This window comes from Canariomyces notabilis (genome assembly GCF_033297395.1).
Source record: "Canariomyces notabilis strain CBS 508.74 unplaced genomic scaffold N656scaffold_5, whole genome shotgun sequence".
Lineage (NCBI taxonomy): Eukaryota > Fungi > Ascomycota > Sordariomycetes > Sordariales > Chaetomiaceae > Canariomyces > Canariomyces notabilis.
The window spans coordinates 1,314,784-1,333,319 of record NW_027041827.1 but is presented as its reverse complement, the minus strand read 5'-3'; the positions used below and the strand labels follow the sequence as shown (position 1 = coordinate 1,333,319).

Below are 18,536 nucleotides of genomic sequence, written 5' to 3'. Positions count from 1 at the left end.
CCTCCGCAAGGCCTGTTCGTTTCCGTTTCGGTTGGTTGTAAACGTTAGAGTTAGCACCGTTTCTTCGATGGCCGGTCCACACTCCGCAAGGATTGATATCCACATTTCGCGAACCTGAGAACGTATCCTGTAGTCATCGGAGTGTCCATCACCATTTTACCGATTTTATTATTACGACGGCCTCAATTTATTATTGCGACGGCCTACGGAGTACAACTGCATGTGCTGTACCTCCGCCCTACGCTTGCAAGCCACACCAACACCAACATCGAAGTACCGGAACTTGATGCATATACAAATTGAATTGGGTATCCGCCCATGAGCGAGCCCTGGGCTGAATCGCTTTGAAAATGCAATAAGATTTGAATCGAATGCACAAAAATACTGCCCGCCTAGACCGCCTAGCTCTCCCTAACTTGCCTACCCACAACGCCCGCGCCCGCCCTGCTTGGGCGGCTGCCACTGCTGTGTTGTATGCGAGTACTCTTCGCATCGAGTCCCGGTACTTCGATGTTGGTGGCTTCCAATTTTTGGTGTGGCTTGCATGTGTTGGCGGGAGGTACTGTACAGTACATGCAGTTGTAGGCCGTCGCAATAATAGAGGCCGTCGTAATAATAAAATCCCATTTTACTACCTAACATTCCACCCTTGCCAGGGCAGGGCTCAACATAGGTACTACGTACACATTGCAACCCCAAGGGGGTCTTTTAGCAATTACGGACACGGTGTGTAACCGCTTCATTCAACGAACTTATATAGGTCGCTGGTTCATATGACATTTCGCACCTATCGCCGTCTTGAAGCGCCAAGCTTTCAGGTTTGTATGAGACTTCACAGCGCATGGTGCGAACGTTACTAATCGTCCTGTAGCTACCAGGAAGTAAATAAGTCGTGTGTCACGGACAATGGTGGCAGATCCCTTTCCCTTGAACTGCCTGCTGCCGTCAGTTGATAGCTCCTACTACACTAGCCCCCGACTAGATCTACTCTTGAATGCTACACTCCGCTATTCCTCTTCTCTACACGATCGTCCCGACTACTCAATCGGGTGGCAAGATTGGGCAACGATTGGCAGCATGCTCCATGGTGCAGCAGTCACTCGATCCAGCCTTCGCCATCCTAGGGTTTTGGTGTGTGTCTGTGCTCAGGTCCAACGAGGCCAATGCAAGGCTCTCCCACGTCTGGGGCATGTCGGTGTCGCTCCGAGATGCCCGGAACCCGGCCACTGGATTTACAGGTACCGAGCCGTGTCTGTTGGCGCCTTTGCCGCGCTACGTATCCGTATCTACCCGAGAGGGCGTGTTGCTCAGGCGAGCCCCTGCCAAGCGACGAACCAGACCTACTTGCTGTCCTACAACCTGTGATGCCCACGGAAGGAGCAAGTCCAACCCAGCCTTTACCGTTCACGCCAGTATAACCCCCGCGCAACCAAAGGGAAGCTGAAGATCGCCACCTCCAGTATACGGATGAGAACTACAAACTGACTCCGTTGTGGGTTTTTATTTCGCTCGCTGTCCTGAGTTTTGTCTCTGAGCCTGTGGAGCAACCGACTTCCTCACGTCGACGGTGTGGTCAGAGTCGGCACCGCGACATTTTGTTGATTCAGTCAAGGGAAGGTAAGGATGGGGAATGCACTTGATGAACTCATAAACCAAATTGGCAACTTAACCCCATTTCATTCATGACTTTCGAAGACCAATTGTATTGTTTGGCTCTCTATAACCCCTATCCGAGGCTATGCAGGCGGGTACCATTGCCATCCAGGGCCCAGCCTCCAAGCATACCAATCGAGCGCCTAGCGCAATTCTGGCACTGTTCCCGAGGTCTGGACTGCCTTCTACCACCGTTGGTTGTATGGAGTAGAGATCGCCTCTCAAACACTGCTTCTGGTCGAGACTGTCGGCAGATAGGGGAGCGTTTTCCCTACAAGAGCCGAGCTCCGTCGGTGCTGTTGAGTTCACGCTAAGTGCGGGGAAAGGGGGTTGGCTCGCTCGCGGCAGCACATCCATGGATACAGAATCATCACTCTTCCACTTTCAAGAGAGGGTTGTGTGGACATTCCTGAGTCCTGAGTTGATATCAGTTGGTGAGCATACATATGCACATGCGGGAGGAGACGAAGGAGAACCCGGGAACTTCCCTGTCTCATTTCCTCAGGAGTCAGCTGTCGACTCTGTCTCCATTCCCCAACGACCCACGAATCCAAGCTTACAATAGTGTATGGGGTAGCAACCCGAGAGACATGCACGAGACACGCATCTTCACTGACCTGGCCATTGTGAATGACGGTTGGTTGCTTACAGGAACCATCGCAGCAGGCAACGGAGTAGATTACCACTTCAAGTGGTAAAGGGGTCGGTCAGGGGTCAGGAACCAAACTTGTGAGCCACCGCCGAATTACACTGCACGCGTAAAGTACACACAAGCCCCCGACATCAACTTGCATGCAGGTGCAGGTTGCCAAGAAACAAATCCAAACCAAGCCCGGTGATTGTTCCACATCCTGCATTGCTTTACGCGGTTGATGTGCCTTGGGACGAGCAGCAAGCATTGCATACATACAGATAGCGCAGGTAAGACACCACCTCAGTCTCACTCCCCCTCAACGGGAGGGATCCTCTGTCTTGCAGCTGGGCGACTAGATTTCAACCAACAAACAGCCGTACCTTGGCCTTCTTCTTCTGGGATTTCCCTTCCTTCGCCCTGGTTTCTTGCCTGCGGTTGGGCGCAACTGCATGTTGAACTTTGAGCCAAGAGGGCTCGGACTCTTGTCCTATGATTGACTCTGTGGGTTTTTCAACTGCTGCAGAAGGAATGTACCGGTATACCTTTCTTGACTCGAGGTCTCACCGATGACATCGGGAAAGCCTTACATTTCGAAAGGATAGAATGTAAATACGTATCGTCGCACTTGCTGGTTCAGAATGATTCCATATCGAGGAAGAAATCCGCCTTTCCTGTTTCACTCTCACAACTATCCTGCGATCTGCATGTTTACTATCCATGTAAGTCTCCTGGGCGGCGAAGCCAGTGTCTGAGAAGTGTAGTTATCAGCTACGTATCACAGTCACCGTCGACCATGGAACCAGGCGTAAGCAGAGAATGAGAGGAGAGTTGTGAAACAGAGCCACGGTATCTTGAATTATCTTGCAGACTATTCGACTCCTAGTGGAATGTCATGAATGCTTCGACACTGCCCCGCTTCGGCCCTATCCCTTGAATCCCTTGAGAAGCGACGTGGATTACCCTGCCTTGGTGATGATCACAAGCCAAAGCGAATCTTCAGTGAGCCCAACCTAGTGTTCCTACTCGGCACGAAGACACCTCCGGCACAATTGTCTCCCTGCTAACTGATGGGCCTCAACAGGAACTTCGTCATGCTTCTAAAACGCTGATGGCCGCATGGCAGCATCAATGGAGTATGGAAGCATAAGAATTCCGCCAGCGCCGGTGCCCCTTCGCCGCCGAGGTCTGCAAAATGTTACGAGGATGAAGCGGAAATCTCGGTCATACAGCACTCTGAATGCCGGAGCTCAGTTGTCAATTGGTAGTCGCTTGACTCCAGTCAGCAAGTGACTTCCAGGCATTGGGGTTATGCGCGAGGAATCGTATTCGCCCAGTTGCCGGCGGTGGAATAGGAGGCACGAGAACGCTCTCACTGCGGATGACTTGGTCGGAAGGTAACTCGGGCAGTGGTTCAGCGGGTGGTTGTAAGGCCGTATACCATGTATCGATCAGATCAGATGCTGTCTCGCCGTTGCCAGAAGATCCGGGAGACTGCTGAGATGGAGAGGCCTTAGGAGGCTTGGATGTCGCCGCGTTGGCTATGATTTCTGTACGCATCGTCTCCACGAGAGCAGTGATTGCACTTCTCCCGTGCTTGGGAGTGGTTTCGGTGGTCTTGGCTGTAAGTGACACTTCCACTTCGTTTGAGACCAGCACGAGCTTTGAATCAGCGCATGCTTGCTCCACGGCCAGCTTCTCGCCTGAAGATTCATCATCCGTCGGTATGGTCAAGCTTGTCATCTTGGATAAAATCGAGTCTGGGACTTGGGTTAACATTCGGCATGGTTCCACGGGAAATGGTGAGTAAGTTGGGGTCATACCCTTCGATAAACGGTCGACGGATTCTATCCAACTGGTATGTATATCATCGAAACTGCTGTCCACCAGGACAGGCGGCAGAAATTCGTAGGACTTATTTTTGACCATTATTGTGGGAGTTGCTGTGGGAAGTTCAAGAACAATGGTGTTGCTGTCGACTTTGCCGGCCTTCTTGTCGTTTTTGCCACCTTCGTTGTTGACTTGGACGTCCTTGTTATCGACTCTGCCTACCTTGCCGCTCGACTGTGTGGTTGGCATTTCATACTGCCCGAGTCCATAGGCGGATTTCTTTCGGCCAAGACTCCAGCGAAAACCGTCTCGCTTCTCCTCTGTCGTATGTGACACCAAACTGGAAGATATGGTCTTAGGAGCGACGGCGCCGTTCGACACGTTTCCTCGCCCTCGCTCCTTTTCCTTCCGAGCGCGCCTCTCGCCGACACGCTCAGAGTCGTAGGGGGACCAGTCAACGGTAAACATTTTGAAGGAGTTGACTGCGGAAATTAGGAAGGGTTGCAGTCGCGAAGACGGGCCTCTCCAGGATGGTCGGACCGGGATAATGCTCAACGGGGTGTGGGTGGTATGTAAGGCGATCCCCGCGGAGAATTCAATGCGATTCGGGGAATCAAAGCTATCCCTCACGAGAAGATGGGGGACGTTGGTAACCGAAAAGCCGGCGTAATGGAAAGTCCCGAGGTTTCCTTGACAGGCTTGGTAGAGTGAAAGAGAAAGTTTTGGTGATGTTTGGGAGAAAACAAGAGAAAAAGAGTTGAGAGGAAGAATTCGTTATGGACCCTATTGTGATCTATGCACATTCTCTTCTGGCTTTCAATACCAAGCAGGCACTTTGGGCATAATTCTGAGAAACGGAAGGAGCGTTGGAAAGCTCCCGGCCTTGGTCCCATACAAGCGAACCCAAGTCAACCACTCGATACGAGCAAAGCGCTTAACACCCACCCAGAGAAAAGGCGCTATTCTAATCCCATCACAAAGCAATCTAGAATCTGCCCTCACTACCGCTCCATTTCTTTGGGTGAACTTACGTTGAGGTATCTCGGCGGTTCGCCCGTAGAAAGTCTGTTCCCACATCAGCCGTTCTACGGGGTCACCACAATGCTTTTCTGAAAGGGTGAATGTCTCATTTTATATCAGACTTGGTTCAAGTTGTGGGTAGTGACTTTTCCGTTGTGTTGATGAACTAGTGTAGTGCAGGTTCGGCCGGCCGGGCCAGACCGAATGGAATGCCAAGAGCGCCAAATCCGGGGCCGGCGTCGATCCTCTCGACGCAGTGCATTCGGGATCGGCCCGGCCTTGGCACGCCAAGCGGTTGTATCGAAGTCCGGAACCTCCCTGCAGAATCATCAACAAACCCTAACCCAAAACCGGGTTCTCCAAACCACCTCGATCCTGGTTTTTGTCCATATTTCAGAGTGTCTGGTAGCGTTTACAGTCTATGTACAGTAGGATGAGTCTCAACCGACATTAGCATCTGCAATGCTACTGTAGCAGCCGCTGCAAGTGTTCCGCGGACCATTGCCAGGAGCCCTCGAACCGGGGCAGACCATGAAGCGGGACTCGCCGTCGATGTGTCGAGACTCGCCGTCGATGTGTCGAAATTCTAACAAGAATGCGAACGCCAGACGCCATAGGGCGATAAGCCATGGCACGGGCTGTAAGTACCTACTCAGGCTTTCGACTTTTAAGAGAGCAGACTTGCGATCTCCCACTGTTGCTCGTGGCTTTACCCCCAGCCCAGTGCCACAGCTTGAGGACAAGACAACACCGCAGTAGTCGTCGTGATACCGCATCTCTCACTCTCTCTGTTGACAGTATTACAAGGGGTACCTCTAATGTGCCCTCTTATTACGCTTATCCATCCGCCTTCCCTACTGGTCGACACAAGGTGGGCTTGTGTTTAAGTTGGATCTGGCAAAGGACCCATTGCCCATGGACGAGACGCTCTTGTGCAGCGGCTTTGCACTATTCTGTATCCCTATGTATATGGATAAACTGGGTCTGCTTCTATGGCTGAGCGTTGTCTGACTCTAGCATTGTTGCCCATGCTTCCACTCGGCAGCAAGTGTGTTGGGCAACAAGCGCTGAAGGGTATCCAGCGTCGTCGAGCACGTCACCTGCCGAGAGTAGGGTGTGTCCAGCAGCTTTGTAACTGGACCAACCTAACGCTTTATCTCAACTATCCAACTTGTGAGAGACTTCCCAGAGATTTCCTTCTAACTAAGAGATGTTCTTTATTTTCTCACTTGAATACTAGTACTTACCCAGGGGCAAGCAAATGGCATTCTGAGCAAGCGGCTTGTAGTCACAAGCCACAGACAGCCCTTTTGCCTCGAACCGATCCCAAATCACCGTCCAAAGATAACAGCAAAGCCGTTACCTGAAAAACAACTGGTATGTTTCTTCCAGATTTCAACTCCATCTCTTCGCCCCTCACTTGACCTTGACCCATCTCCCAAATCGCAGCGACCTACGATTCAAAAGTCGACCATCTTCAAACTTCTTTTACTCCTCGCTGCGACTGGACTTGGGTTTCCCACATTCTCAACCACGGTTGAACTACTACCTGATCACAATGTCTGGATTGTAAGTCGGCCGTTTTGATTCTATCGGTTTCCTAACGAACCCCCCATACTGCGATGCTTTTGCGCGTGCGAATGCGAATTCTATCGCTTGCAATCGTGGAAGAGCGAGAGCAGCACATCCTTTCTCCCTTCTTTCTTATGCTCTTATGCTCCATATGGACAGGCTCGATCCCATCAAGCGTGACCACTTAGTGGCGGATGATAGATTTGTCCTCTCTATTGCTTCGCTTCCCCCAACTGTTCCCATGATTTACCCTTTCACCATCACCGTCTTCATCCTCCGCAGCAGCCTCGTCAAGCTAACACATGCAGGGAACACATTGAGATGCATCCTGTCGTGGCTGGCCGCGGGCTTCCGGTCGACGGTGAAGACTCTACAGGCCACTTCGCAGGCCAGCCCAAAAAGGGGTCAAAGATCTATACGAACATTGTGAAGCGAATCGACAATTCGGTGAACAAGTCAGTGGTCGGAAAACTCTTTCGGCTCAAAGGAAGCGGCCATGTAAGTACTTATGGACTTAATGAAACCTTGGCAACTCAAAGGCGATCACTAACATGACCTGCTATGCAACCCAGTCCTCCGAGATTGGAGATGCCTACTTGTCGACCGAGATCCGTGCAGGACTGACGACCTTCGCCACGATGGCATACATTATAGCAGTCAACGTGAGGGTTCCCAATTTGCTACGATGCGTCTCACACTTGGAGTCGTCAAGTCTAATCAGTCGCAGGCCGCCATTCTCGCCGAGACGGGTTATGGCTGTCGCTGCGATAAACCCTACGACCTGCAAGGTAACTGCGCAAACAAGGCCGAGTGGACGGCCTGCTACAACGGTCAGTGAGCGACACCAAAAACACATGGGAATACATCCAGCTGACCGCTACGACACAGAGGTCAAGCTCGATCTTGTCACCGCCACTGCTGCCTTGGCAGGGGTCTCTAGCATCCTCTTTGGTCTTCTCACCAATCTGCCTGTGTGCCTAGGGTGAGTAAGAGTAGGATCATACTATCGAAACTGCCCCTAACTTAGTTGTCCAACAGGCCGGGGATGGGTCTGAATGCATACTTCACCTACCAGGTCGTCGGAGCAAAGGGTTCAGGTTCGGTGAACTACCGTCTCGCGCTTACAGCAGTCTTCCTGGAAGGATGGATCTTCATGTTCCTTGCTCTGACAGGCATGCGCCATTGGCTCGTCAAAGTCATTCCCGGCACCATCAAGACCGCAAGCGGCGTCGGTATCGGTCTGTTTCTGACCCTCATCGGCATGACGTACTCCTCGGGCATCGGACTCATTACAGGAGGCGTGAGCACGCCGCTTGCCATTGGAGGATGCCCGATAGAGAACCTCGGTCAAGCCGGGGCATGCATCTCCGGGTACATGACGAACCCAAAGGTATGTGCCGTTTTTCAAATCTCTGAGAATCAGATGGCCTGACGGACATAACGGGTAGATGTGGGTGGGCATCGTTTTCGGCGGGCTGTTGATAGCACTCCTGATGGCATTCCGGGTCAAGTCGGCCATCATCATTGGCATCGGTATTGTTTCGATTCTTTCATGGCCGTAAGTTCTCAGCAGGCTCCTGCAATCTGTTCACGGAAGCTGATATGGTGCCCCCCCTAGGCGCAACACTCCACTGACATACTTCCCCGACACTGTTGACGGCAACGCACGGTTCGACTACTTTCGCAAAGTTGTAAACTTCCACCCGATCAAGCACACGCTGGCACAGCAACAGTGGAATCTGGGTGGCAAGTCGGCAGGCCGGTTCGTGGCTGCGCTGTTCACTTTTCTTTATGTCGACATCATCGATTGCACGGCCACGCTCTACTCAATGGCACGATTCTGCAAGCAATCGCGCAAGATAGATGGCGACTTCCCCCGCTCGACTGTGGCCTTTTGTGTTGATGCTTTTTGCATCACCCTGGGCTCCATTTTTGGGTGTTCCCCTGTAACTGCCTTCATCGAGAGCGGCGCGGGCATCGCCGAGGGCGGACGAACCGGTCTTACCGCCATAGTCGCTGGACTGTGTTTCCTTGTCTCATTGTTCTTCGCCCCTATTATTGCATCCATCCCTCCGTGGGCAACAGGCGGCACGCTCATACTGGTGAGGACCTTTTGCTCAGTGCCACGGCTCGAGTACAGGCCAGGACTAACTTGACTTTGTTCAGATTGGCTGCCTGATGGTTCGGCAGGTGGCCAAGATCAACTGGGCGTACATCGGCGACGCTATACCATCCTTTGTCACCCTTATATTCATCCCATTCAGCTACAGCGTAGCTTATGGGCTGATCGCGTACGTATCCATCCCCTCTCTGTTGCCGAGACCAGGGCAGCTAACTGGGCCTTTAGGGGTCTGTTCACTTACGCTGCCATCAACGGAGCAATCTGGCTCGCCATGAAGATCTCATGGGGTTCTATTGCTCCAGAAGGATACAACTTGAAGGAATACTGGACGTGGAAGCCTCCCAGCGAGAAGCCTTGGATCCTCCGAGCATTTTCAAAGTGCAGCATCCCGTGGATGAAAAGACGAAATGGTGGAAATACCAGTCTCCCCGTGCACTCGCGCGGCGAGACGGCCGGCTCCCGTCATCACCGATCCCAAACGGACACCCCGGAGGACAAGGAATATGTGAGACTTGCAACCTCAGAGCCTTTTCGCCAGATGTTTTGAAACCTGGTACATACAAATTCAAAGCCACGTGCATAAGGTACCTATCATGGCAGGCTAGCCGGGGCTTAGTGAGTTGATGTCACCCACCATGGTTCGGATCCGCGCATGGCAAACAGGATCAGGGGATGGACAGGTGGAGCTGGGTCGGATACCTGGCGGTGGTTTCTGATGTGAATACTATTGTGGGGGCCAGCGGATTCTTTCTACCCGCGATGGAGCACTCGCCGTGTTGTAAACGGTTGAGCATCCATGATGGGTTGTTATTGAAACATCCACAGTTAGTCACCGGCGTTGTGTTGAATGTACAGTACTGAGTAAAGAAGGAGTCAAATAAACGAAGTAACTACCTGAAGTACTCAAAAGGGATTTAACAAGAATATTACATGTAATTACATGTTGTACTGAAGGGAGGTAATGTAACGTCGCTCAGTGACTTATCTTATCGCCAGGTCGACGTGCAGCTGCACCTGGGACTGCATCATCGCACTGAATTTTGGGTGGTGCCCCCCAAGCTAAATTCACTAGCATCCGATGAGCTCCCGTTACCTTATCGATTAACCAAAGCCGGACTTACTTAGCTCTCATACACAATAGCTTCATCTCAGAGAGCCGTATCCAGGTTAGAGAGCGGGCAGTATCGATCGGCTTCCCCTTGATCCCGCTACGTCACTGACCCAAGTCCATATTCCTGGGGCAAGCGAACTCTGAGCTCTCCCAGGCCACTTGGCTCCAGAGCGGTTCACAGCATCAAGATGAGCGGCGGTTGGAATACTAGTAAGGTTTATGCGTCTGCGCCCTGAGAAAGCTCTCCCCAGCAGCTAATCGCTGACCAATCAACCACAGTCGAGTCTGATGCGGTACGCAGATATACATGTGCCAAGCGATCTTGGTGACCGAAGCTCGGAGCGCTGCTGACGACGTGACAAAAATTCCTAGGGTGTCTTCACCTACCTGCTGGAGAACCTCGGCGTCAAGGATGTGCAGTTCGAGGAGCTCTTGTCGCTTGACCCGGACGCACTGGCCCAACTCTACCCCGTCTACGGCGTAATCTTTCTCTTCAAGTTCCCCACCGACACCCCGTATAGAGCAGGCGACAAGCCGCTCGACGGCTCCTTCGACCAAGATGCCTCGGAACGCCTCTTTTTCGCTGCCCAGACCATCCAGAACGCCTGTGGCACCCAGGCGCTGCTGAGCGTCCTTCTCAACAAGACGGGCGACAACACAACCGCAACCGCCGACGCGGACACGGCCACCATCGACGTGGGGCCGCACCTGCGCGACTTCCGCGAGTTCACCATGGCGCTGCCCCCCGAGTACCGGGGCGAGGCGCTGTCCAACTCGGAGCTGATCCGGGACGTGCACAACAGCTTTGCCAAGAGCAGCCCCTTTGCCGATGAGACGCAGCGGCAGCCCGACGATGAGGACGCCGCCGCCTTCCACTTCATCGCCTACACCCCCATCGACGGCGTCCTGTACGAGCTCGACGGCCTGCAGCCCGCCCCCATCAGCCACGGCCCCTGCGCCCCGGACGAGTTCCCCCTCAAGGTCATGGACGTGCTGCAGCGCCGTATCGCCCGCTACGACGCGGCCGAGATCCGCTTCAACCTGCTCGCCATGGTGCGCGACCTGCGCATCCGTGCGCGCGAGATTGGCGACGCGGAGCTGCTCGCCCGCGAGGAGCGCAAGCGCAGGGACTGGCAGTTTGAGAACGCCCTGCGGAGGCACAACTTTGTGGGGTTTGCCGGCGAGGTACTCAAGGGCGTAGTTGCGGCCAAGCTCAAGGAAGGGGACGGAGCGTACGAAAAGTGGATCGACCAAGCCACGCAGAAGATTAAGAGGAGGGCAGAGGAGCGCAAGAAGGGTAGAGGCGGTGAGGATATTGAGATGAGGGGATAGGGATAGGAGAAGAAGGGAGGCCTACTTTGAAAGGGGACCTTGGGGGAGGATACTTTGAAAACAGGGGCAAGTTCGGGTGAATTGGTTCCCTATCCATAATCACGAACATTGGGAGCCGGTATAGTCTGGGAGTAGTTGTGACGGCACAAACGACCAGACTTCTTGTGAGGATACTGACTGGAATCGGGAAAGTCTGCACCGCCATGTGGAGAGCTGCTTGTTTTGGTTCCGAGGCTATGATCTTACCCGCCTTGATTTCCGAAAGCCATGTGAATCACTCCGTACACTCTGGTCAACCGTGGATATTCACCATCAACGTCTGCTGGCAACCACAATGACCAAGACGACGCCTCCCTTCAGCCATCGCGGAGTCTGCGCAGAGCAAGGGCCGTTCGAGACAAAGCAATGATATTTTGTTTGACGCCCCTGTATCCCATCAGGCCTTGCATTCACCACTGTGGTTCTCAATGCTTATATTGAGTAATCGTGACCGACTCCGTTTTCTCTGGAATCGTAGCCTTGACCCGAAAAAATGCCATGCTCGCGTACACCGTTCCGGAAGAAAGCCAAGCCCTCAGTCAAAAGATCCCCGTCCCAACTCAACCTAACAAACCCCCAGCCTTACGCCGCAGTGATGGCCCGGCGGACACGCACACCACGCTGCCTTGAGCTAAGATGGGACTCGTCGCGGACAACCGCCTCCGACTTCTGAACAGCCTCATCAGCCTCGGTGAGGATGAGCTCGATGTGGCAAGGGTTGGACATGTAGGGGTTGATCTGTCAATTTTGTTAGTGTCTGGCGAATCCGCCCGAACTCGACCTGCTAAGAAATCCGGCAAAACGTACGCGGCCGTGGGCACGGTATGTCCGGCGGCGCTGCTTGGGGGCCTGGTTGACTTGAATGTGCTTGACGATCAGGTTGCCGGTGTCGAGGCCCTTGGCATCGGCGTTCGACTCAGCGTTCTTGAGGAGGCCGAGCAGGAACTCGGCCGACTTGACGGGCCACCGAGCACGGGAGACACCCCACTGCTTGCCTGTTGTCCATACCAATCAGCACCAGACTCAACGCCTTATTAAACTTCCGTTGGGTCCGTCCAGCACAAAGCGTTCACATGGCGACCAACTCTCCCATTCTTTGGTCCTTCAATTCCATATTCAACGGGGTGCTCGTCGGTTTATAATCGTACCTTGAGCCGTCCGGCCGATGGAGCCAGCATAGCGTCTCATGGGAACGGCCTCCTTCTTGTCGATGACGTTCTGGAGAAAGGTCTGGGCGCGCTGGAGCTTCCAGCCGTTGATCGCCTGGGCCGTCTCGCGGGTGTTCTTGAAGGAGACCCGGAGGTATGACCCGCGGGAGCGGGCCGACTTCGCCGGCGCGATTTCAGTCGCTGAGTACCGAACCTAGACGACGGAAACTCTGGTCAGCCTGGGCCTCAGGATAGCTTCGAACAATGTCCGGTGCTGCTTTTCAAGGCGTTTCCCCCTCCACCAGTCGCAAATCAACGGCCTGACACCTTCTTCCCTGCCGGAATCTAGTTCGAAGCGACAGACTGTAACATAATCCCGTAAAAGTTACTGACCATCTTGACGGCTTGTCGATGCGAGGACGGGATCGACCAAGTTGAGAGTTCGGAGTGATGATGGTTCGAGATTTTGGCGCCAAATCCGATTTTCGCGATTAGGGCTCAGTGGACAGTGATTGATTGGCTTGTGCGGGCAGATTGTGGCCTCAGGCAAAAACAAATTTATCGAGCCTGAATGGCAGGTGCAGGAGCCAATCGCTAGAGCGCTAACGCTTTGGCGCCAAAGTTTCAGTGCAGGATCATTAGCATGCAACTGGCAATCCGAGTCACGGGATAAGGGCCCACCCAAGCAGCCTAATTGAGGTGAAGGCAAAAGGTTGGCCCCGCTTTTTTTTTTCGAGTTATCGGGGAAATTTTGCACGTCCACTCCAAGAAACTTAGCCTTTTGAGGATCTTGACAAGGCCGTCATTCTGCACCCATTGCGCCTCGCACTGGAGCTTGCTCACAACAACTCGTCCGGTGGCGCTCATTACGATCGAGGAAAACCCAGTTCTACCCATCCACAAACACAAAACCAGTCATAATGGGCTTTGACCGTGGTGGAAGAGGCGGCAGAGGAGGAAACTTTCGCGGTGGTGACCGCGGTGGGCGCGGCGGAGCGAGAGGAGGACGCGGGGGCGGTAAGTCGTGATATCTTTGCCTTTAATGCTTTCGGCGAGTCTGTTGCGTGGTGTTTTCTACCTGCCTATTGTTTCGGTGGTTTCGGACGCGCGCAGCTCCGTCTGGATGGGACGAGGGTCCGTCTCGTCTAACACCGTATCCGTGTTTTTCTATCAAGTAAGGCCTGCCTGCTAACTGCTCTTAGGTCCCGGCGGCCGTGGCGGGCCGGCTGGTCGAGGGCGTGGAGGGCCTCCCGGTCGCGGCCGGGGAGGGTATGTCATGCTCTACCGACTGTGACAGGTGGTTGGCCAAGCTAACGTGTTGTTGCAGCGCTCCCCGAGGCCGCGGTGGTGCCAGGGGTGGTGCGAAGGGCGCGAAGGGCGGCAAGAAGGTTATTGTCGAGCCCCATCGTCACAAGGGTGTCTTCGTTGCTCGTGGCGGGAAAGAGGATCTTCTGGCTACCGCCAACTTGGTGCCTGGCGAGTCGGTCTACGGAGAGAAGAGAATCTCCGTTGAGAATGCCGGCAAGGGTGATGACGCTGTTACCACCAAGACGGAGTATCGCGTAAGTGTGCAAGGCATTGACGCTGGATCGTCCTCTTGTCATCGCTAACCTAGAGCTCTTGCAGATCTGGAATCCTTTGTCAGTCAAATCCATCATCTAATTCAGCGCTACCCCCTCTAACGAAGAAACAGCCGAAGCAAGCTTGCAGCTGGTATTCTAGGTGGCTTGGAAACAATCTACATGAAGCCCGGCTCCAAGGTGCTGTACCTTGGTGCCGCCTCTGGAACATCAGTCTCTCACGTTGCTGACATTGTCGGTCCAACTGGAGCTGTCTACGTATGTTCTACCTGTGCTGCTTCTGGCGTGTAAAAGTTTCTAACAGGAGACATATGCAGGCCGTTGAGTTCTCCCACCGCTCCGGCAGAGATCTGATCAACATGGCGGTAAGTTCACTCCAGCTGTCCACATATCCTTCCGCAAATCGGGTTTGAGCGCGAGACTGATTACTTTACAGACCCGCCGGACCAATGTCATCCCGTAAGCACTCTTATGTCAGAATCCGCCCAAGATTCTTACTTTTGGCTTACCCGGAATAGGATTGTCGAGGATGCTCGTAAGCCGATGGCATATCGGATGCTTCTACCGATGGTGGACGTAATCTTTGCCGATGTTGCCCAGCCTGATCAAGCAAGAATTGTCGGTATCAACGCAAAGCTCTTCTTGAAGCAGGGTGGCGGTCTGCTCATCTCCATCAAGGCAAGCTGTATTGACAGCACTGGTACGTCTTCTAGGCATCGTATCCCGCGGACATTGACTTATACTGTTACAGCCCCCCCGGAGCAAGTCTTTGCTAGCGAAGTCCAGAAACTGCGCGAGGACAAGTTCTTCCCCAAGGAGCAACTTACTCTGGGTGAGTTCACGGCCTCGTATTGAAACTGGTGTTTTGGACTATATACTGAATTCTATCTCAGAACCTTATGAGCGTGACCACGCAATGGTGTCTTGCGTCTACCTGCAGAAGGAGTTTGAGGGTTGAGTGCGAGTTCGGATGTACCATCGCCCTAAACTCTTTCATGGCGTTCTGAGACATTACTTGGTGTTCAACTGGACGGTTGGCTTGCTTTGAGTCTGGGTGGCGAACGGCGTTTTGGGACTGGGCTCTATCAGCATGGTGTGACTAGAGCATCGGGGTGTACCAATGGACCTCTAGGCGAAATCAGTCACTGCACCGAACCTCTCTCATCTCGACATGGTCGAGTCGGCCAGCCCTGTGGCAGGCAGTGCGAGTCATGCGCTGCAAACGCGGCCCATGAATAGCATTGGCAGTGGAGGGTGGATGCCAGGTGAAGGAACGATTTGGCCAGGTCACCCGCTGTAGCAATGGGATTAGACATTGACGCTTGTAAATAGGCAGCTGATGCTGTCCCTAGACGTAATGAGGATGATATACACAATTGCCTCGGGTGCTGGTTCCGTCGGCGTTCCAGAAGGAGCGCTTCACGAGTTCGAAGATGCCTCAACAACATTCAGAAGCCAACTCATGGAACGTGGCATGCGGCAAGACAGCAATTCCACGACCATCCTTTGACCCGTCTGTCAGGAACGAGCGCGGGTGGCGGGACGGAACCAATTGACAGACAAGCCAGGAGCCGGACTTGTTATGACTGGAAGCTCCGTAAAAGACGCCCGTGACACAACAAGCGCCCGGCCCATTCCTCTTTCATCTTGCCCGTGCCATGCCATTGTGGACGTGGTTCTCAATTGAGTCGCATGGAATACATTGTTAGCGGATGGCGTCTACACCATTTTGCGCCACATAAGGTGACTGCAATCCCTCTCTAGAGAATAAAATCTCGTTCTTGGGCATGGCGGTGGGAATTAGGAGGTCGGCTATACACGGGACTTCTACAGTAGATATGTACAGTACTGTATATATGTACTGTACATACATACAAGGAGTCATTGCACTCTTTCATTGTAGGTAACTTATGTGACAGACCGGGAGAAGTGCAGTGTGATGAGGTGCGTTGAGTGACGGGAATGTGCATCCCTCTGAGGTAGTTTGCAAACCACTTCGACGACATTGCCCCCCTCCCGTCTCACAAGCACCCGTGAGCTTGAATCGAAATGAGATCGACTCGCTCAAACCTACTTTTTCGCAACATCAAGGCCAATATTTTGCCCGAATCAGAAGCGGATGGGAAAGCGGACTTTTATTTTTTTATTTGGGGGCGTTGGTTTTGTTTTTCTTCGTGGGCGGATAATGATATTACCCAAGAGATTATGGTCGCCGACCACCCTGCAGCATTTCATCTCGGATGCCGACCTGGCCGGGCACGGCATGAGCACTGACTGGTCCATCAGCGCTAATCAGCTTTCTTTCTGCTTTCCATTTCACCAACAATACCTCTGTAGAGCTTGTTCCGGTCTGGGTTCTTGTCCCGGTTTTGTGAATGTCCCAAGGACGAGGGACGGCAAGTGCTGTCGTATCTCACCTGCCGCTCATTCTGGTGACAGACATTGATGAGAGCTCCGTTCGCGACTCACGAGCCTTGAGCGGTAAGATACCGACGGAGCACTTCCCCATATGTACGTAGGAGTGAGGGTGGGGTTTGATTAATATCTCTTCTCTGGATTGGGCGTTGTTATGGTCGATTGACTCGATTCCGGGTTGTTGCTGCGATGATGCAGAGAGAGAAGTTCCAGACCGCCCAGTGGAACCTGAAAGTGAAAGGCAGGTATGTACAGTACCTAGGTGCATCACTGCATACGGAGTATGCTAACAATAATAATCCACAGGTAATGTACATACATAAGTTTGTTTGAGCGGGATTTTCAACCCAGAAATGTTCTACACTTCCTGTAAGAATACGTGTATGTACGGTGGTTGGGGCCAAAAGTAATTGACACTTCCTCTTGCCAAGACTGCCAAGCGCCTGATACAGTGAGGTTCGCACAGCTCAGCCGAACCACCCACACTAGCCACTGTAATCCACTATAGTCAAGTCCACTTCCAGGGCCAATTACAGGGCCATGTCAGTGCCCACTCCAACGCCCGTTTAAGTGGGTTTTGCGAGGGAACGCTATCCCCATAGAAAATACAGTGCATTTCTCTGACTCTGGCTTCTCACACGTTGACAGGCTTGGCACCAGCAGGAAGCTGTCAATTACTTTTGGCCCCAACCTCCGTACATCTCAAGGTAACTCCACTATATGTGTAATGAATACACTCCTTCCTCAGTGGGCGAGGAATGGGGTTTACAACTGTAGTCATCCTGCCAGACTACAACTGTAGGTAGCCATGTTCTTGTCTCTTTCTTTTGTGATTCTTGCCCTTTCCGAAATGGTATCGTCGGTATCGTCGGATGACCAGGTACTATCCGTACTCCGTACACGTATCATGACCCAGACGATACACTCTACAGAGATATCGGTGTCCGAATCAAGCCAGCCAACTAAGGTAGCACACAGAAGGCCCAATCAGCCTTGCCATAGGTGAACAGAAGCAGACCAGTTCATCCAAGCTCGTCGGAAGAGACGAAGACCTGCCCCCAACTCGAGTTACGTGGCTAAGCCAGATTTCCAAGCAATGTCTGCCGAGAGAAACTATGTACCTTAGTTGGATCGCCAAGCATTCTGAACTGTTGACATGCAGATGTCGGACTCGTGCTGCATACACGTGTAGTGTCACTTGTCTGAGTGGGAGGCCCGCCACAAGCTTCTGGACCAGATGGCATGAAGCGTGATGGCCTGATCCCGCGTCGCCTCCTCTCTGGCTCTAGCATACTGGGCGCCACCTAGAGAGCTTTCAAATTAGTCTCGAGCAATGGCCAAAGTACCCTGCCTAACAATCACTGTGTCCATATCATGCATCTGCGCCCACTTCTCCAGCATTGTTTCGCTATCTCACCGAGTCCGCGTTAAGGGACCTAGCGAGGTACCTAGTCAGAAGAAGAAGGGGATGAAGAAGACGTAGGATAGATACAATGGATGGCAAAGCAGAATTCTCATTCGAAGGAATTGTGGCGGCGTCCACCACCAACGGATTGACCTCCAGTGCCTCGTGTGACTGCTGCGGCCACAAGCCGAAGAGTCTTTGTTGTGACTGGGCGGACATGGCACGCGAGCTTAGATACGTTAGGACCCTTGTGCTTGGTTCGTGCTCTGCGGCACTTGGGCGATCCCGAACCATTCTGCTGGTAACAAGCCAGCAGATCCAGGGGCTGCAAGCCCGCTCATCAGTTTGTGACCTGCCTGTTCTGGACAGGTGTAGGGCAGGACCTGGGGGAGCTTGTCGAGGGGGCGTCGCAAGGGTGCTGTAGCGTGCGCATCGAGACAGATCTGGTAATTCGAGAGTACCTGATCAAAGATCCAATTGTCAGCATCAAAGTTGGCGAAAATCAAGGTATAAGCAATTCCATTGACAAGCATTTGGTGATTCGCATGCTGAGCCGAATGACAGCCTGCAGGGTGTTGCAAATTAACTGTCTCAGGGTACAAGTATGTGTACCTTATGTACTAGTATTCGGGGAAGCAAAGTTTGAGCCTGTTCGCTAGGTGCTGATCCCAGCCAACT

At 53.0% G+C, this 18,536-nt stretch overlaps 9 protein-coding genes across 9 annotated transcripts; 7 read left to right on the top strand and 2 right to left on the bottom strand.

Annotated features, from left to right (window-relative positions):
- Nucleotides 1-206: 206 nt before the first annotated feature.
- On the top strand, nucleotides 207-820 carry N656DRAFT_556485 (uncharacterized protein). Its single transcript, XM_064810069.1, has one exon. The coding sequence runs from the start codon at nucleotides 372-374 to the stop codon at nucleotides 732-734; it is 363 nt and encodes a 120-aa protein (XP_064672482.1). The 5' UTR covers nucleotides 207-371; the 3' UTR covers nucleotides 735-820.
- N656DRAFT_556504 (uncharacterized protein) lies at nucleotides 821-1,523 on the top strand. Its single transcript, XM_064810070.1, has one exon. It carries the CDS (start codon nucleotides 907-909, stop codon nucleotides 1,363-1,365), a length of 459 nt encoding a protein of 152 aa, XP_064672481.1. The 5' UTR covers nucleotides 821-906; the 3' UTR covers nucleotides 1,366-1,523.
- Nucleotides 1,524-3,368: 1,845 nt separating this feature from the next.
- On the bottom strand, nucleotides 3,369-4,041 carry N656DRAFT_777112 (uncharacterized protein). Its single transcript, XM_064814762.1, has one exon. The coding sequence runs from the start codon at nucleotides 3,842-3,844 to the stop codon at nucleotides 3,542-3,544; it is 303 nt and encodes a 100-aa protein (XP_064672480.1). The 5' UTR covers nucleotides 3,845-4,041; the 3' UTR covers nucleotides 3,369-3,541.
- A 1,685-nt stretch (nucleotides 4,042-5,726) lies between these two features.
- On the top strand, nucleotides 5,727-6,681 carry N656DRAFT_777110 (uncharacterized protein). Its single transcript, XM_064814761.1, has 4 exons — nucleotides 5,727-6,005; nucleotides 6,180-6,307; nucleotides 6,375-6,511; nucleotides 6,584-6,681. Exons 1-2 carry the CDS (start codon nucleotides 5,763-5,765, stop codon nucleotides 6,267-6,269), a joined length of 333 nt encoding a protein of 110 aa, XP_064672479.1. The 5' UTR covers nucleotides 5,727-5,762; the 3' UTR covers nucleotides 6,270-6,307; nucleotides 6,375-6,511; nucleotides 6,584-6,681.
- N656DRAFT_777109 (uncharacterized protein) lies at nucleotides 6,400-9,721 on the top strand. Its single transcript, XM_064814760.1, has 10 exons — nucleotides 6,400-6,703; nucleotides 7,015-7,204; nucleotides 7,279-7,368; nucleotides 7,434-7,536; nucleotides 7,595-7,688; nucleotides 7,745-8,096; nucleotides 8,155-8,264; nucleotides 8,325-8,808; nucleotides 8,873-8,997; nucleotides 9,054-9,721. Exons 1-10 carry the CDS (start codon nucleotides 6,693-6,695, stop codon nucleotides 9,373-9,375), a joined length of 1,881 nt encoding a protein of 626 aa, XP_064672478.1. The 5' UTR covers nucleotides 6,400-6,692; the 3' UTR covers nucleotides 9,376-9,721.
- Nucleotides 9,722-9,831: 110 nt separating this feature from the next.
- On the top strand, nucleotides 9,832-11,609 carry N656DRAFT_556022 (ubiquitinyl hydrolase). The gene is made up of 4 exons (XM_064810068.1): nucleotides 9,832-9,994; nucleotides 10,074-10,149; nucleotides 10,219-10,232; nucleotides 10,312-11,609. The coding sequence occupies exons 2-4, from the start codon at nucleotides 10,128-10,130 to the stop codon at nucleotides 11,269-11,271; spliced, it is 996 nt and encodes a 331-aa protein (XP_064672477.1). The 5' UTR covers nucleotides 9,832-9,994; nucleotides 10,074-10,127; the 3' UTR covers nucleotides 11,272-11,609.
- Nucleotides 11,610-11,892: 283 nt separating this feature from the next.
- Nucleotides 11,893-13,325, bottom strand: N656DRAFT_796513 (ribosomal protein L22; the record flags this gene model as incomplete). Its single annotated transcript, XM_064817537.1, has 4 exons — nucleotides 11,893-12,048; nucleotides 12,118-12,305; nucleotides 12,459-12,672; nucleotides 13,272-13,325. The coding sequence occupies 4 exons, from the start codon at nucleotides 13,323-13,325 to the stop codon at nucleotides 11,893-11,895; spliced, it is 612 nt and encodes a 203-aa protein (XP_064672476.1).
- On the top strand, nucleotides 13,319-15,425 carry N656DRAFT_777104 (Fibrillarin). The gene is made up of 10 exons (XM_064814759.1): nucleotides 13,319-13,475; nucleotides 13,661-13,727; nucleotides 13,786-14,020; nucleotides 14,085-14,098; nucleotides 14,152-14,296; nucleotides 14,356-14,403; nucleotides 14,475-14,497; nucleotides 14,557-14,738; nucleotides 14,790-14,870; nucleotides 14,932-15,425. The coding sequence occupies exons 1-10, from the start codon at nucleotides 13,379-13,381 to the stop codon at nucleotides 14,994-14,996; spliced, it is 957 nt and encodes a 318-aa protein (XP_064672475.1). The 5' UTR covers nucleotides 13,319-13,378; the 3' UTR covers nucleotides 14,997-15,425.
- Nucleotides 15,426-17,846: 2,421 nt separating this feature from the next.
- N656DRAFT_555989 (uncharacterized protein) lies at nucleotides 17,847-18,398 on the top strand. The gene has a single exon (XM_064810067.1). It carries the CDS (start codon nucleotides 17,947-17,949, stop codon nucleotides 18,280-18,282), a length of 336 nt encoding a protein of 111 aa, XP_064672474.1. The 5' UTR covers nucleotides 17,847-17,946; the 3' UTR covers nucleotides 18,283-18,398.
- Nucleotides 18,399-18,536: the final 138 nt, after the last annotated feature.